The 17,821-nt window shown below is 49.4% G+C and overlaps 1 protein-coding gene across 1 annotated transcript in view; it reads right to left on the reverse strand.

Moving 5' to 3' along the window:
- Nucleotides 1-725: 725 nt before the first annotated feature.
- The window catches only part of CNIH3 (cornichon family AMPA receptor auxiliary protein 3), a 282,314-nt gene continuing 265,218 nt past the window's right edge, over nt 726-17,821 (reverse strand). Inside the window, exons 4-6 of the mRNA XM_059997753.1 lie at nt 14,435-14,547; nt 10,140-10,283; nt 726-5,983 (exon numbers count right to left, since the gene is read on the reverse strand). Of these exons, the coding sequence (XP_059853736.1) occupies nt 5,956-5,983; nt 10,140-10,283; nt 14,435-14,547 (285 nt within the window). The 3' untranslated portion in view covers nt 726-5,955. The remainder of the gene's footprint in view (nt 5,984-10,139; nt 10,284-14,434; nt 14,548-17,821) is intronic.

The raw sequence follows: 17,821 nt of genomic DNA on the forward strand, positions 1-17,821 counted from the left end.
CTGGCTGCATGGGGACCCTGGAAGCCTCCTGGGAAGAGACCCATCCTACAGCAAGAATGATGGTCCCCAAGTTAATTCAAGGGTAGTGAGTCTAGGGTCAAAGTATAACAGTAGGTTCACGCTCAGCAGAGTGTGCTGCACTTATATCATCTCCAAGCCCAAGCCCTAGCCCTCATGGCCTACAGTGCACAAAACTGAAAGTCTCCTTTTCTATCACCTCTAGGGGACAAAAAGAGCTTAAGTGGCAGTACTGCTGGCATCACTGCTGTGGGTGGGTGGCAGTTCTGGCCACGATGGCAGTGGCTCCTTCAGGGTGGTGAACAGTGGGTTCTGGTGCCCAAGCCTTCAGGGGTACTGGTCCCAGGTGCCACTCTGGTCACTGGCTCCCAGTGTAGCCCGACAGTGTGCCAGAGCTGGGAACAGTGTTTACTGGTAAATGTGAACAAGGTGTACTAGTGAATGTTTAACAACTAGCACCAGAAGGGGCGGGTAAAGGAGAGGGAGGGGTCTCATCTGTAGCATTTGCCATTTTCTGTGGTGTAAATACTCCCAGCATGGCCGATTTCAAGCTATTAATGGGACACCACTGAACACAAAGATGGGAGGAGGTGCACAGTAGAGCACTGTTATACAGAGTTTCTACCGTAGATACGATAGACATAGCCTCAAGAGCACAGATCACAGCAAAACGTAATAAAATAATTAGGAGGTGATGACTTTCGACTATACGTTATCTTTGTTTTAATTTAATTAATATAATTGTAAGCTTACATAACCGGTTTTAATAATAGCTGTGTTTAACAACCATTGTGCAAAAATCCCATTTAGCAAAATTTAATGATTGGCTCTCCTAAGCCTGTATGAGCCAGCTTGAGCCCACTACTAGCTGAGGAGGAAGAAAATGCGGGCCGAATGAAGCAAAAATCTTTCCCATCTTTCCCTAGAAACGCCTGGCTGTGTCCTGAAGAATCACTTCTCTGCTCGGCTCACGCTTCCCTCTGCCTGGATGAGGCAAGTCACGGGGCACGTTCCAAGATGCCTCCTCGAACACCTACAGTGATGACAGCCTTCTGCCTAAGCCTCGGCAGCAGAGGCAGCCTTGAGATCTAAACTTCATTTACCAGAGCACGGTTTGGAATAGAGCAGCCCAAGTCCAGGAAAAGAGAAGGTTATGAAATGGATCTGTGCAATGACACAGCGTGAGTGCAATTAATTGTTGTCAAAGCATTTTGTTGGCTGCATTCTCTCCTACGTAGGAGAACAAAACTGTCATAACCGTGACAATTTTATTCAACATTGGTGCAATTACCAAGCCTAAAAATAGGAAGCAGAGGGGAGATTTGCTTGAGAGGGCTGAGCTCTCTTACCCATGTCCGCCCCCAGGATGGAGGGAGGGGAGGAAGGAAGCTAAGATTCATTGAATCTTGCCATGTGCTACTATGAGAAGCGTTTTACCATTTTATGCGACATAATCATCCCTTCAACTCTGTGAAGGGAGGGGAAGTAGACAGAGCTCTAAGGACCAAGATCTACTGAGCATCCAGTATGAGACAGGCTCTCTGTACAAACTCTATGTCCATAATCACTTTATCACAACCTCACTCAAATGGAGGTATTATTACCTCCCATTTTACAGATGGGAAAGCTGAGTCTCAGAAAGTTTAAGAAACTTGTACAAGATCCCATAGCACAAATGCTTCTGATTACCAAGTCATTTACGGGGGCTTGCTGGCTGTGAAACCTGTGAGGTGAGCAAACCCACACTTCCCGGCAGTGCCCCTCCTGTTCTCCCTTCTCTGTCCCCTTTTCTCCTCTTTCTCACATCCCATTGCCCTCCCTTGCAGGAATGAACAAATAGTCAAGGCTAGACTTCGGCTGGAGTCTAGGCTCCATGACTTCCTAGGAATTGTGACATTTGCTCATTTGTTTAACCTCTATAAGCTTTAGTTTTTCAACTATACATTGGAGACAGGAAGAGTGCCTACCTCATAGCATCGCTGTGGGGATTAAATGAGACCTTGCAAGTCAAGTGCTTTGTACAGCACCAGGCATAGGGCGAGTACTCAACAGCAGTTGTTATCATGATTGGCCAGAGAACATGGCATTGAAAAGAGGTGTCATGTCCCAGCATGACCTCCACTCAGGACACTACAGATGAAAACATGAGGAGGGTGGCAGGGTCCAGGGTCTTCACTCCCTTCCCACATGGCCAGGTGACTTCCCTCCCAACAGAGGACCTTGCCCTGGGTGGGCACCAGGCAGAATAAGGATAGCGAGGAAGGTTCACCTACTACAAAGAGTCAGTGCTTACCATGTGAGGGTGCTCTTCTAAGTTCTCTGCAAATGTGAACTCATTTAATCTTTACAGCAAGTCAGAACAGTGGGTACCATCGTTCACTTCATTAATGAAGTGAAAAGTAAATTTAGCTCCCCCCCCCCCCCCCGATTCTGCTCTGACCCTTTGGGCACAGTCATGCCAAGCCTATCCACTCTGCCTCCCTAAGGCAATGGGAACCAGGCCACCAGTGCCACCCTCACATAATGTGTGTGCCCCCCCGCTTCCTTGATGCCCACATACATGCTTGGTAGGATGAGCTCTCCATCACCCAAGGGTAATATTCACTTTGTGATTTATCCAGGGTGCTGTATCTCCTGCTTCACTCCCCTTCCTCCCTTCGGTCATTTCTGTGGGACAAACAGTGAGCAACAAAGATATCCAAGAAGGAAAAATTTATGTGTGAAGAGGCAGACCTGGGGTTAAATTCCAGCTGTAGCTATATACGCACCCCTTACTAGCTCTGGGTCTCTGCAAGTAACTCATATTCCGGGACTTTCTTCATCTATAAAGTGGAGATAATATCGACGTCATGGTATTGTTATGAGGATCAGACAAAAGCACACAAAACATATAGAATAATGCTCAACACCTCAATTTTAGCTATTGTTATTATTTGGCCATTTATTTGTAGCCTCGAGCTCTGGTCTGGCTGATTCACCCAGGGAAGACTCATCCGTCCCAAGCCTCCCTGTTTTTCTGACCTGTAAATTGGGGGTGAGAATATGCAACCTGCCTTGTAGGATCAGTGTGAGAGTTGGAAGAGGTCCTGGCATAAATCCTGGTACATAACACGGCTCCACCAACTGTGCGTATTACTCTGATTCTTATCATCATAATTAGCTTCTCCCAGCAATTGAAAATTGGCTCAAACTCCCAACAACCACTGGAATTATCTCCCAGTCACAACTCGTGGGAGAGAAATATTTGGATGTTTCTCTGTCATAAACATAAGAACTGCCCAAGAGACACTTGACACCTTTAAAGCTTTTAGAGGACCGCCTTAGAGAAGAATCTCCCACAATAAAGCAAGACTGAGGCTAGCACCTGAAGGAAGATATACTTTCTCTATAACTCTCTCTTTTTTTTTTTTTTTTTTTGCGGTTCACGGGCCCCTCACTGTTGTGGCCTCTCCCGTTGCGGAGCACAGGCTCCGGACGCGCAGGCTCAGCGGCCATGGCTCACGGGCCCAGCCGCTCCGCGGCATGTGGGATCTTCCCGGACTGGGGCACGAACCCGTGTCCCCTGCATCGGCAGGCGGACTCTCAACCACTGCGCCACCAGGGAAGCCCCCTATAACTCTCTTTTTAAAATACTCTCTTTCTCTCAAAAAGTTAATGCTAATCAAACCTTAACAGAACCCTAAGCTACTTTGTCAGCTCTTCAGTGTACCAGCTTCCATATGAAGTCTGTGACTCAGGTCTATGAATGGTGTTTGTGTAACACGTATGCTCTGTTTAAAACGGAAGAACACGGGGTTTTTAAGGTCAGACAATCTGGGTTCAAAGGCAGGTCTGGGACTGCTGTGTGACTATAGGTAAGTCACTTACCCTCTCTGAACCTCAGCTTCCTCACTTAGAAAATGAGAAAAAGAATAGTATCAACTTCACAGGATGGTGAGGAAAGTCAAATGAGATACAAAAGCAATCTGAAAAGCGCTGTGTAAATGTGAATTGCTATTATTTACTGTTAAGAGAAATGATATCAAATTTAATGCTCAATTCCCAGTAAATAGAGTACCTCAGGAAGTCAGTATCTCTGTGTCCTCCTTTTTAAGTTTGGATTTCCTATTTCCATTTTAACAGTCTTTGCATACTTGTGCCTGCTATTATAAGCCACTTCAAATCTTTTTGGAAGGAGGCAAAGTATAAAAACAAACAACAGCTCCGTGGTGAGAATTAACATGGACCATTTACCCTCTGACTTCAGTTGCATTTTCAAGATGGCAGTGGGGTTAGATCTGCTGCCTGCAGCCTGGAACCCAGAGCTGGCTTCTCTGGATGAAGGTGGCTGGTTGTCTCAGGAATGGAGTCAAAGACGGAGCCAACCAGCCCTAAAGGAAACTCTCCACCACAACCACAGTTACTCGGCCAGGACGGTGGGTATTGGCCAAGGGGAAGCCTGCTCCCCAAAATATTGCCTTGAATCCTCCGGTTCCATACCTTCAACCTCAGAGCAGAGGTCTACATTTTGTTTTCGGTAGAAGTTTTAGAAGGAAAATGCTTTTTGGAAACTTCTCTTTGTCTACCTACCAGTTTACCATCCATATGGAGATGAAGCCAGCCTGTAATGCGTTTAAATGAGACAGCCAGGTAGGCGAGACACTCAAGCGGTCGCTGCGTTTTAAACACAGCGCATGTGTTACACAAACACCGTTCATCAACCTGAGTCACGGACTTCAGGTGGAAGCTGGTATATGTATAAATAGCCTGTGTATGTCAGACAGAAGAAAAGAAGGGAAGTTTGGGGAATAAGGTCAGACTCATGGTGCCCAATTTAAACATAATAAAAATCTCAGCCTTGTCATTATTTACAACCCCCGAGTACAACTCCTACCCAAAAAGGAGAGAATGTCTAACGGAAAATTCTAAATGAGCTAATGTCCTTGTGTTGAACCGAACAGCACGAATGATGCAGCATCATAAATGAAGCTGTAATTATGTCGTCTCACTTCTCGGCTGCCGGATGCCCACAGTACAGAGCTGCCACTCCAGCTTTTTCTGGCCTCAGAATTGTTTTGGGAGCCTTAAAAGTCAGTAGCTTTGACTAGTGTTGACCAATTGATTTGCATTCAGCGACTCTGTGATAGTTTGGGATGACAACAGAAGAATACAGTTTGTGGTGGTGAAGAAATAACACCTTGAACATGTCATCAGTGTTTTAAAAAATCATTTTTTCCTATGATTCCCCGCTTCCCATCTCACCACCCCCAAGCCCTGACTTTGGCCATAACTCTTTACCAGCGTACTGTCCCAAATTCAGCTTGTGATGTCACTAACATCCTAAGCTGGGCTCTTACAAAGCACAGCAGGAAAATAGACACCCCTGCAGGCTCAGGGCTGGTTATAGCCCAAGGCAAGTCTGCACACCTTCCAGGCCCCTCCCATTGAAGTGAAGGGCGTGGCCAGGGCTTGGAGGAAACACGAGAGTCTCAGGTAGCCGGTGACGTCCTTGAGGACTTCAATCAGTCCCACAGATACAGCCTTGACCCTGGGTCACGCTGTTCCTTAGCAGGCACCTGCCAGCCATCCAGCCTCCACGCCCACGGCCCAGGAACGCAGTGTGAACTTCAGGGAGCCATTCAATAAAGTGGATTCAGGAAGCCGCAATTCTCGCTCAGAAGAGGTTTCGCGTTTCGTCACCCCTCGTGCCCCCGCTGCTCAGAAGGGATCTACAGCCCGAGTGTGGGGTGTGAACGCCAAAGACTGACACACAGGGTGACAACACGTGCGCACTCGGCCGCTGGCTGCTGCATGCTTCCGGCTCCCGATTCAGAGTGTCTGCCCGTCTCTGTCTGTCACATCCCCACACTGGTCCCTTCTCCCATCACCAGCAGAAGTGGACTGCGCAGCCTCGGGCCTCTCCCATCCCAGTCTCTGAGGATGTGCGTGGTCTTTGAGTTAAGAGCTCACTAAAGTGTAGATCATGCTGGATGCAGAAAGAAGAGGAAAAGAAGGCATTAGTGGGAGCCCACGAAAGACCTCAGATGACCCTCAAAATAAGCACCTTCCAAAAGCCAGACCCCTTGCTTCCTTCTCATTCCTGTCACGAGAGCATCTTATCTACTGCCCGGACTCTTCCCCCTACTACTTCCCACAATGTTGGACTAAACGTTGTTACGAGACCATACTGTGTTCCTTGGATGAGAGATGTGATTGCTATCATTATTCTCATCAGGATGATTATCGTGGCCATTATTCCTCTTTCCTGCAATCGCAGGGCAGGTCCCCAGGGGTGGGAGGGGTGCAGTGGATTCTTTATGCCACCAGCTGCCACATGGCTGTGTCCAGGGGCTCCCAGATTATGGTGGATGATACGGCAGTGCTAGGGAAATGATGAACATGACTATTGTAAGGTCTTTTGTGTGAACACAGGCCCTCTGGGCACACAAACTGGATGAATTTTAATTGGGTTACTCCCTGGCCCTACTTTTTCTAACAGAGCCCAGGCATTAAACATGCATTACGAGCCTGTGTCCTAAGGTGGAGCCCCAGCACTACCAAGGAGGGGGTCACGCATCCCTGTGCTCTTAGAAAGGGCTGCAGGCTAATTCTGCAACAATGAAGAATGTTCCACACCAAAATATACACTCTATCCATTTGGCAGAAAGAAAAACAACCACCTTTTCACAATATAGAGAGAAGAAAGGATAATCTAAGAAACAAAACCAAAGGCGAGAAACTAAAGTGTTTTACTTCTAACCCTCTCCAGCTGCGAAGCCTGGACAAGCCCCTCTGAGTAGCTGAAGTTCTGCCTTTGAGAACTTGATGCACCTCATGGACACAGAGCCTCACTGGCCAGGCCTGGCGCTAGAGGGGTCTTATTCCACATGGGGGAGTACGGGGGTCAGCTGAAAAGTGGATTGCTCAAGGTCACACAGCAAGGCTAGGAGCCACGTCCCAACACCAGAGCGAGTGCTCTTTCCACTGTAACACGCAGCTTCCCTCGCTCTTTCCACTGTAACACGCAGCTTCCCTGTATTTGTCTACTCACTTTCATTTCCCTCATTCATTCAATATTTATCGAGCGCCTCCTGCGGGCCAGGCGCCATTCTTGGTGCCGGGAAACAATGGCGAGTGTGCAGCCCCTGCCTCGAGGGAGTGTACGGCTAAGCTGTAGGGCAAACAAGGGTTTAGTGAGCACCTACTGTGTGCCGGGCGCTGGCCAGGGCACTGCAGATACAGAGGGGAATGAAACAGTTGAGGCCTCTGCCATCAAGTTAACCATAAATAACCTAATCTGAGTGAGAGAAATGAACAGGAGGGGACGCAGGCATGATCCAGAGTAAATGGATAGGAGGGTGGTACCACGTAGGCAGATAATATCATCCTGGTTTACACCCTTGATTTGAAAAGATCTTTATATTGAGCAGGCAGAATCCACACTAGACTAACCAGCTTCTATTATTTTTAGTTTTAATATTAGCATCAGTATTCGTATTAAGTAATCCCCATCCCATGTAACCTGCAAACGTCTCCTGGTCCACAAGGCAACCTGAGAAGCGGGTGGCGCTGGACGCTGGGATGCTTCGCACAGCACAGTGGGAAGAGAGCCCAGAATCCGGGGCCAGATACTTTGCTAACTATCCGCTAGGACCTCGGACACATTTCTTAATCTCCATGAGGTCCTTAGGAGCCCCTCAGGAACCTCAAACTGTAAAACACCAACCCCACCTTTATAGGGTTCCCAGCTGCTGTCACTTGAGTCTCTATCATTGTGCTCAGCTCAGAGGCAGCTCTCCATGCACGTGGGTCCCCTTCCGTCCCTATAAGAGTGGCCTGGGCTGAGAGTCCTGGCTCTCCACAAGCCTGGATCTAAGGGGCTGGGAGCCCCTGAGGTGGGAGAAACAGGATCTTTGAGGAGCCCTGAAGAGCTCCAAGACGTCAGGTTCAACAAAGAAGGCAGAACCCTGGTTGCCACCCAGGGTCCCAGCTGAGGCGGGAGGAGCAATTGATACCCATTTTGTTTTGGAAACAAAGTAATTAACACATGTAACCTAAAGGCAGCGCCAAACTGAACAGAATGCCTGGAACATCATCAGTTACAGGAAGATCACAGTCATCTAACGGGCAGAAGCCCCAATATGGCCGCCACAGCCCAGCAGACAGAGAGCAGAGGAGCTCTCTATCTGTAAATTCCTATGACCCCTAGGCCCTGTTCCCTCCGGCGCCTTAGGCTCCAGCAGCTGCTGCAACAAAACTGAAATGAGGAAGCTTGATCTGCCTCAGTCTCCACCCAGACTAAGGAGGATCCCAGGCTAACGGGGCAGGAGCCAGGGAACGCACTGCCCTTATTCTGCTGGCTTTGAGGAGGGGCAATGCTGTCTCTGGGGACAGGCCCCTCAGCCCATGACTCAGCAGAGGAGCTGTGTGCAGCCCCGCAAAGAGGCTGGGCACACTCCGGGGAAGAAAGTGAACCTCCTTGTTAGCGCGAGGTGCCAAATCGCTAAGCCCGTGAGGGTTGCCCATGGCAGGAAGCAGCCTGAGAAAGCTTTAGTTGCTAGAAAGTTCAGACTTAGATCAGGGAGACTTGGGCCAATCTGCTGGGCACCGCGGAAAGCTCCGGAGAGGCTTCGGAGGCCCTCAGGCTCCTTGCAAATTGAAGCAGGCATTGTCCCAGGACACTCCATCCAGGAAGAGGAGGGAAGGGGTCACCCTGAGCCTGAACCAACCCTTGACTCCAACAAGAATGTGGTAGAATATTCCGAATCCCCTCCAGGGCCGAATTATTCCAGAGGAGGTTACAGCCCTGAGGGTTATAGGAGAAGACTCGGGGCGTCTGAGTCTTCTGGACGCTGGGGATGCAGAGGGGAGATGAGGTGGACCCAGGCAGCAACTCCAGAGTGACGCTTGGCCCCAAAATTCGGAATCAGCAGATCTAAGCCCAGGAATCTGCACTGTTAAGAAGCACACCCTCCTCAACCCCTGATTCTGATGCAGGAGGTCCAAAGACCACACTTCGATAAAGACTTTTCTAGAGGTTTCCTAAGACAGCCAGCAGTTAAGAGCTCAATCTTTGGGCTAGGACCTGAGAGGGACTTCTCACTGTGTCACTCTGAGCTGTGACCGTGGGCAAATGATCTAACGTCTCGGACGAGGTTTCCTCATTGCTAACGTGCAGATAATGATAGCCTTTAGCTCATACACTGAGCAATACATATCGCGCTCTTTGCTCGAAGAATGGCTCGTTTTTAAATGCTGGATAAATGCAGCTGCTTCCCATGCTGCCCCAGCCTAACCTGAACCCCAAGGCAGCCTTGGAGTCTAACATCCCCAGCCTCCGCTTCCTCACCCGGCTACTGGCCACCCGGCCACTTTGGAGACAGTGCTGGGGTACCTGGAGATAGCATGGTCTGGTGCAGGTAGCGACAGGAGAGCAAGGTGACAGGTGAGACACCCCAGAGATGAGCCCAAAGAGGAACAGGAAGGAGGAGAGACATTTTCAGAAAAGACATTGTCTGGGGTATCAAACCACGAGACAGTCTGTTTATAGCTATCTGCTTAGTTAGGATGTTCTGAATAAAGAGGTAAAAAGAGGGGAGATTCCTGAAACAGAATTACAAAGCCAGCATGTTTTATTTAATTAGAATGGCGTTACATAATATTAGGAGAATTGTAAGTATAAGCACTTAATGGCCCAACATGCCCATTTGTGAAGCATTGACTGCCACGGGGCGGGGGGGGTCTCTGTTGTGGTCCCCAAGACTGCTTTCACACAGACTAGGGGGCAACGAGGCTATGTATCCGGCGCCACAGGTGACCTGAGTGTCTGAGCTGTGGAGTTGCTGGGGGCAGGGTGCCCCATGCATGGGGAAGGAGTCACCAAGTGCACCTCACCAATCATCTCCTAAGAGGGGTTGGCAGAATGTGCGTTCACCATGTAGCCCAAAGGATGTTCCTGTCAGCCAGCAAGGCCTCCAGCAGGACCTTCCACTCCTCCCACTTCTTTACACAGAAGCTCTCTCTCCTGAACCAGTTAGGTGGCTGGCAGCATCCTTGACAGGCTGGCACTCCTACCTGCAAAAGCCGGAAATTTTCTCCATTTGCTGCAGGAGTCAAACCCACAAGAAGGGGCAGAAACTCACCAGTAAAGGTAGTAGAAGAAGGAGAGGAGATAGAAGGCCAGCTTACACCAGGCCTCCTTCTGACAGTAACTCAAGGTGTCTGCGTTCATGACCACCGGCGGGTCGTACGCTAATTCGGAGCTATCTGCCGGACAGTGGAAGTACCTGCAGAGAAAACGCACGGCATCATCGGCTCTGAGGCTTGGACAGGACATCTGAAGTCGTCTGGGCTGAGTCCCCCTGATGCCAGACTTCCAATCCGAGGAATCTCTGCTAAGCAGCTGTCTGCCTTCTGCCAGAATCACTGCCCAAATTACAGCCCAGGCACTGCTAAAAAGTCGCTCGGCCACGGTCTTCTAGCAGGTAGTAACGCCCAAATACTCAGATCCACCAGTATCAGGTACACCTCACACACAGCTGCTCTGACAGAAGGAAAACGTGTCCCATGGTGGTACCTGGGAGATACCAGGAAGAGCCTCCTTTCTCCAGGGATGTGGGTTGGGGGGGTGAGGGGGTAGCGGAGGGAGGCCCACAATGTGTACGGATCTGCGTTGCCAGTAGGGGCACAGGCGCGGGTTGATGTCAGTTGCATAGCCGCTGCCTGGTGTCGCTGTACCACAACTCTACCATCAACATTAATTATCTGGATTAAACATTAATTACTTTTGGGTTATCCTCCTCCCAGACCCCCTTTTAGAATCCTGAATACTCTGGGAGGGACATCATATTCCCACTTGAGTGTGGAGTAGTTTACAGGTCATTTTCTTCTTTATGTAAGGACCCAGCACAGCGAACAGAATACTGGCCATCGCGGGGAGAGAGCAACCCCCGAGGGAAACTGGGTAAGCCTAAGAGCAGTGGGAGGAGAGAGGTGAATGCAGACTTGGCCTTCTTCAAAGCATCACCTCAGCTCAACGTGAACCGGCCTTGCTTCGGGAAGGAGAGAAACTCTCCCACCGCGCTGTGTGAGACCTTGAGAAGTGGTCAGGTAGGAGGCAAGTCCTGTCCCTGAGGCCGTCCCTCTGGCCCTCACCAGATGGCTGCCCCCAGGGCCTCAGCCAGGGCCTCATTCAAAGCCAGAGAACAAAGTGCAGCTGAAATCGCGCAGCGGGCTGTTCTTTTTGTCAGTCTGGTAATGGAATCAGGAGGCCAGGTGCAAATTAATGGCTCCTGTGAGGCTCTGGGACAGGCCGTGATCCTCAAGTGAGAGCGAGGACCGGACGCGTGGTCTGACGGGCTTAATCACATCGGCTTTGAAGAGCATCCCTGAAATGTAGCAGCTCACAGAGCTGGTATTTCAGATCCCTCTTCATCTGCTTCAAAGGATCGCACTGACATTATCTGTCATCCACGCTATGCAGAGAGGAAACCGCAAGCCAGATTCAATGACATCTGCCAGGTCTCAGCCCTCCAGGCCACTCACCTCTCCTCTGCCCAGGAGCAGATTTCACAACCTATTTGCTTTTGCTGTGGCCTTGTTCCCAGGAGGCCTCATTAAGTGGAGGAAGGGGTGGCAGGGTGGCTGAGTGGCCCAGTGGACAGAGCCAGGGCCCTGAGGCCCACCCGTCACCAGACTGAGATTCCTCACGTCAACTGTTAACCTCTCTGAGCCTCAACTTTCTCATCTGCAATATGGGACTGAAACTGCCTACTCCAAAGGGCTGTTGTGACAATTGTGTGAGGTGATGGGTCCAAAAAATCTCAAAGAACAGGTACTGAACAAAAGTTCTGAGGTTCTACTTGTACTTAAACAAACTGGGAGCTAGGGCAGAGGGGGCTTTATCTGCACTAGAAACATCGCTCGGCTGGACCTTTGGAAAGGAGGGGAAAGCGGAAATGAAATAGAGGGGTTTCAAGGACTCTGATTTTTATTTTTTCTTTTCTTCTTTTTTTTGTGGCCTCACCGCGCAGCATTCAGACCAGGGATTGAACCCGTGCCCCCTGCAGTAGAAGCGCTGAGTCTTAACCACTGGACCACCAGGGAAATCGGGACTCTTATTTTTTAAAGGACATTTGCCCTCCTCACTCCTTTTTCTTTCATTTTCTGAGTACTTAACAAATTACCAGAACTAGGCTAGACCCTGTCAGGGATTCAAAAAAGTAAGACGAGCTCCCCACTGGCAAGGAGACTGCAGTCACTCCCTTCTTTTACACGGAAACGTTCCAAGTTTAAGGACACGGCTGGCTCTCCTGCCCTCCCTTTTGGAGGAGTGATAGCCCTAAGAAGCAGTGTACCAATCAAAGTTTTGTAAATTAACCACATTTCTGATACCTTGGATTGACAACACACTATTTGAAGGACCTCGGGATAAATTCATTTTAGAAGGAGAAGAGCCAGCCCCTAGGTGACAAGGACACGGCCTGCAATCCACAGAGAGGTGGCCCTGCGATATCCCAGCTGAGTGATTCTGGGCCACGACGTAACCTTTGTGAGTCTTTGTAACCTGTGTGTGAAACAGGGAGAGGCAACCCCAAAGCACCCGTTTGTGGTGGATACCAGAGGAGGTAGGCGTGGAAAGTCTCTGAGTGGGTAGGCGATACATTTCAACAGCATTATGTTTCTATTTGACTTCTCTCTAAATTCAGATTTTAGGTTACCTTTACAGAGAAGGACTTTGTTATGTAACTGAATCGTCTTATTTCCTCCCTCAACCTGCGTCCCGCTCTTGGTCACCTCCCAGCCACCCAGCCTAGACACTCCCTCTCCCTCACCTCCTGCATCCAATTACTGGCCAAGGCATGTCCAGTTTACCTCTCCAAACCTTCTCCTTCTCTCTCCATTCCAACTTCCAACGTCAAGCCTCCAGTCTCTCCACCTGGAATTTCCCCAGAACTTCCTAACTGGATTTCGTCCTCAAAGTTTCACCCTCCAACCCAGCCTTCCCACGGTTGTGAGGGTCACCTTCCTAAAACTCGGATCAGGCACTGCCACTTTCCTCCTCAAAACTTCTGAGCGGTATCCCTCTCCTACAGAATAAATTAACTCCAACTTTCTATCAAATCATTTCAGACCCTCCTTACCTGATCCCCAGCTGTCAACCCCATCTCTGCTCCCTTCTATCTGAGAACCCCACATCCAAGCACACGGAGCAATCACTGTTCCCCAGACACACCAGGTGCTTTCTTACATCTGAGCAGGCCAGTCCCTTAACCTCGAATGTGGTTCTCCAGATTCCCCAGTGTCACACTTCCATTTCTCTACACTCCTACCTATGTTCCTTATATATCTGGTAAGAATCGATTTCCCTCTACCACTAGGGTATATGTTCCTTGGGGGTAACGGTATTATTTTACATTCATCTTGGAATCCCCCGTAATGTCTGGCACGTAGTGTGTGTTCCATATGTTTGCTGAATGAAGGGGTGAATGTTCTAGATGTGACTAAATACAGGCTATATTGTATGCTGTACTCACAATGATTAAATATTTGGGGGACGAAGGGAAAGTGTGGTTATCTTATTTGCACATCTGCATTCTTGACTACTTTCGTATTCCCCCTCCCTGCCTCCTATATACCCACATGGCGACTCTCTTTTACCTAAATCACATGATCTGATGCACGGTCTTAGCAGGGAAGAGATTTAAAATCAGAACGGTCCCAGAAAATCCAGCCCATATGGTAGGTGGGCTACTTTTATTAAGATATAATTCATCTGTCAAAAAAATTCACCTTTTAAAAGTATACAATTCAGCAGTTTTTTGTATATTCATAAGAGTTGTAGAACCACCACCAGTATCTAATTTCAGAACATCTTCATCCCTTTCAAAAGAAAACAGTGTAGTCGCACCTCACGCCCTCTCCCTTCCAGCCCCTAGCAATCACCAATCTACTTTCTGTCTCTGTAGATTGGCCTATTCTGGACTTTGCCTATAAATGGCCTTTTGCGACTTGCTTCTTTTACTTGTAATTTTTTCAGGCTTCACCCATGTTGTAGTGTGTATCAATACTTTATTGCTTTTTATTGCCCAATAAGACTCCATCGAAAGGATATACCACATTGTGTTTATCCATTCATCTTCTGATGAACATTTGGGTGGTTTCCTCTCTGCGGCTATTGTGAATAATGCTCTAGCTGCCTTTAACGCTGATCTGTGAGAGCTGAGGCTGTGGTTAGTGGAACCTACAGGAAGGGCCTTCCCTCACTGAATTATTGTCTGAGGGCAGCTTGCAAAGAAGGCTTTGAGGAAAGGGTCACCAAGGGAAGGGACGAGAGGAAGGCACTAAGTGGCCGGTCCATCTGGGGGGACATCGTCTCTGGAGGGCAGGCTGACCAAGCAGAAAAGGGGAAGGATAGGGCAGTCCCAAGCAGACTTACCTCCAGAAGTGATAGAAAAGTAGAGGGACATTCAGCCCCAGGGTGAGCCACTCCTGAGCGCACAGGAACATGATGCAGAAGAGGCTGTGGATGGAGTATTCTGGCAGCACCAGCTGAAGAGGGAGCAGAGACACAGGCCTGCGTTAGAGGGAGGAAAAGTCACTCCTGCATCTATAGCGGCTGACGTCCGCCTGCCTGGACACTTCCTCTGACATGCTGGTGACACAGAGGTCCTTCCCGCAGCATCACAGAGTCACTGCCCCTGGACTGTGACCCGTCTCTGGTAAGTTCTCCTCTTTGAGGTACCGGAGCCATGCTTCATACCCAAAAAGGACACAGGCCCTCAGCACCCTACTTACCAGAACAGGGCACTTGCTTCAGGGGGTCACCTGTGGATGACCACAGGTGGGAAGAGCGGAAGAGGCCATCCAGCCCCTGTGACGTCTGGCCCAAGGCAGGACCCACTGGAAGAAATACTGATAGACTTTCTAGTGATTCTATAACTGCCCTGCTCGTGTTCTCCTAGGCCCTGTGTATCCTCCTATAGAAACTCACAAACCTAAAGGAAATATGTATATACTGTTCAAACACAGGAGCGTTGGGAAAAAAGTGAGAAACAGCATTTTTCTTGATGCTGCGCGGATGAAGAGGAATCCAAGAGTAAGAACATGTAGTATATGACAAAAGAGGGAAAGTTTAGCCTCTGGAGGAAGGGGAAAGAAACCAGCCCAGACCAAGAAGGGTCAGATAGTGGAAGGCAACCAACAGGAAGACTAAGCTCCGTGAGGCCAATCTACCTGCACTGGTGTAAAAAGAGCTCAGCGTGATTGTGAACCCACCCCCAAGGGTGTTTACATCTTAACAGAAATCAAAGTTGTAACAAAAATCAAAATGACTGTAAAGGAGAAATTTGGTCCCCGGGCCAGTAACAAGGAAACCCCAAAATAGAGATATTAAGGTACCATCTTTCCCAATCATATAGGAATAAATATTTAATGAATGAATAGTTAATGAATTAGTTATTTCATTAATAGTTAATATTTAATGAATTAAGTTAATATATATATTCATTATGTGTATATACATATTCAAATATATATGGGGGGATAGCCTCTGTGTGTCATTTAGACCAGCGGTCCCCAACCTTTTTGGCACCAGGGACCAGTTTCATGGAAGACAATTTTCCATGGGGGGATGGTTCAGGCGCTAACGCGAGCGCTGGGGAGCGGCAGATGACGCTTCCGCTCACTCGCCCACCGCTCACCTCCTGCTGTGTGGCCCGGTTCCTAACAGGCCGTGGACCAGTACTGGTTTAGACCACGCTGAATGCTTCGCTCCGTCTAGCAAATTCTAACCATCCTTCAAGGCCCATCTCAAACAGCACTTTCTAATGGAAGCTCAGCCCATCCTACCCCACCTCACCTCACCCCACCCTGCAGCCCCACAGCATGCTTTCCGACCCTCACTCAGGGGGACTTCCCATAACCTGTCCACGATGGAGTCATTACCTTCTTTCCTACCTCTCGACACACACAGATCTACCCCTAGTCTATGAGCCACCTTGGCCAAACTCTATTCTTTTCTCATCTCCATTTGCAAAGTGCTTTTTTGTACTTAGCAGAGACTGAACAAGTATTTGATAAAATGAATTGAACTGACCAAGTGCATACGTTTGGAGCATGGTTGGCTGGCATTAGGGATGCAGCCTGTGGTCACAAACCAAGATTTCTCTGGGGGGAAAACAAACTGCCTTGAACTCTTCTATTTGGGGAAAGAACATGACTTTGGTCTCATTCATCTCTCACTTTAGTCAGATGAGCTAACCGCCCCAGATGGGAAATACAGTGGGGGACACACATTTGAAATAAATACATGCAGAGGCACAGGTGTTAAGAAATGCATTTTGTAACTAAGTGGCATCTTCTTCATTCTCAAGTCCAGTGAAGAATGAATTGCATTGGCCTGCCTCTTAGAATTCTCGGGCAATAACCCTGGAATCAACGTACAAGAGCCAGCGGTCCAGAGGCAGTGGCCTCAGTGGGTGAACCGGCACAGCTAGCCCGTGAGCCTCAACGACCTGGTGGGAGGGGGTACGTCTCAACATTTCTCCTCACAGGACCTTGCAGCCATCCTTTCCAACCCCATCTGCGGCCAGCCAAGACACCACCTTACCTCCTCCCATTCGAAGAGAAAGCCCCTGTTCTCAGCCTGCCAGCCCCAGGGGGTAGAGGCTGTGACCTCTCCTATGCACGTCTCTACATTTTTTAATCATTGATTTCAGCCACTTAGGCCGAGGTAATTAACATGTTAAGAGACAGCCACCCCAGGCCTGGATCATCCCCGTCTCAGAAATCTCTGATTACAATTTGGATCTCAGGTCCCTCTATTCAGCACCACTGTTTCTTCTCTCTTCGAGGCTTGATTTATAGCGGAAGCTGCAACCTGCTGAGCAGGGAGGATTTGTCACTGTCACCACACTGAGGAAAACTGATTAAGGGAGGCCAGCTGGGTCCAGAGGTGCCCCACCTGCTGGGGGTGGGATAAAAGCGGCAGAATCCAGGCTGCTCTTCGGGGTGGCTTCTCCCCAGCTGCCTCTTCCTATCACTGAGCAGCGCATCCTTGCAGGTGGGAGGGCGAGGGTGCCCTTTACGTCCACACGTTGTTTCTCTCCCGCTTCCCCAGGCAGTCCCTGTCTCAATGGCAGGGGAGACTTATGGACCCAGTGAACCTTGGCTGGGCCATGAGCACCAGCCTTGACCAGTGGGCATTACTGCTTCCCTCCACACACTTCCCGTATCCGTCGTCGGGAAGGTGGGGCCAAAGGGCTGTGAGCAGAAACGGCTGGAGCATTTACCAGCCGATGCAAAGCGCTCCAGGCTCTCTCTCTCTGCCCTCTGACACGGCAAAACGCACTTAGGCTGGAGGGTCCTCCAGCATCCGGAAGCCATAAGTGAGGAGAGGCGCGCTGGGGCAGCCGGTGATGGACACCAAACATGAACAAGAAAGAAACTTGTGGGGTGTTCTGGGGTTTTTTTTTGGCTGCCCGGGGGGCGTGCGGGATCTCAGTTCCCCGACCAGGGATCGAACCCGTGCCCCCTGCCATGGAAGCGCGGAGTCCTGACCACTGGACCGTGTTCTAAGCTACTGAGATTTGGGAGTTGTTTCTTAACCACAGCGTGATTTAACCCATCTTGTCTGGTACAAAATGAGTAATCAGTGAGAAAAGCAAAGCGGTAATCATCCCTCTTTATCCTTCCCCGGATCAGCCAGCCCGCCTTTCCTTTCACAAGCACTGGGCATGCTGAGGCACGGGCTGAATGACCACCAGGCGGGCATAATGCTTATTCATTCGTGTGGGCAGTTGGACTAGCTGTCCCCTCCCAACCT

Source organism: Delphinus delphis, chromosome 1, assembly GCF_949987515.2.
Source record: "Delphinus delphis chromosome 1, mDelDel1.2, whole genome shotgun sequence".
In the NCBI taxonomy this organism is placed as follows: Eukaryota; Metazoa; Chordata; class Mammalia; order Artiodactyla; family Delphinidae; genus Delphinus; species Delphinus delphis.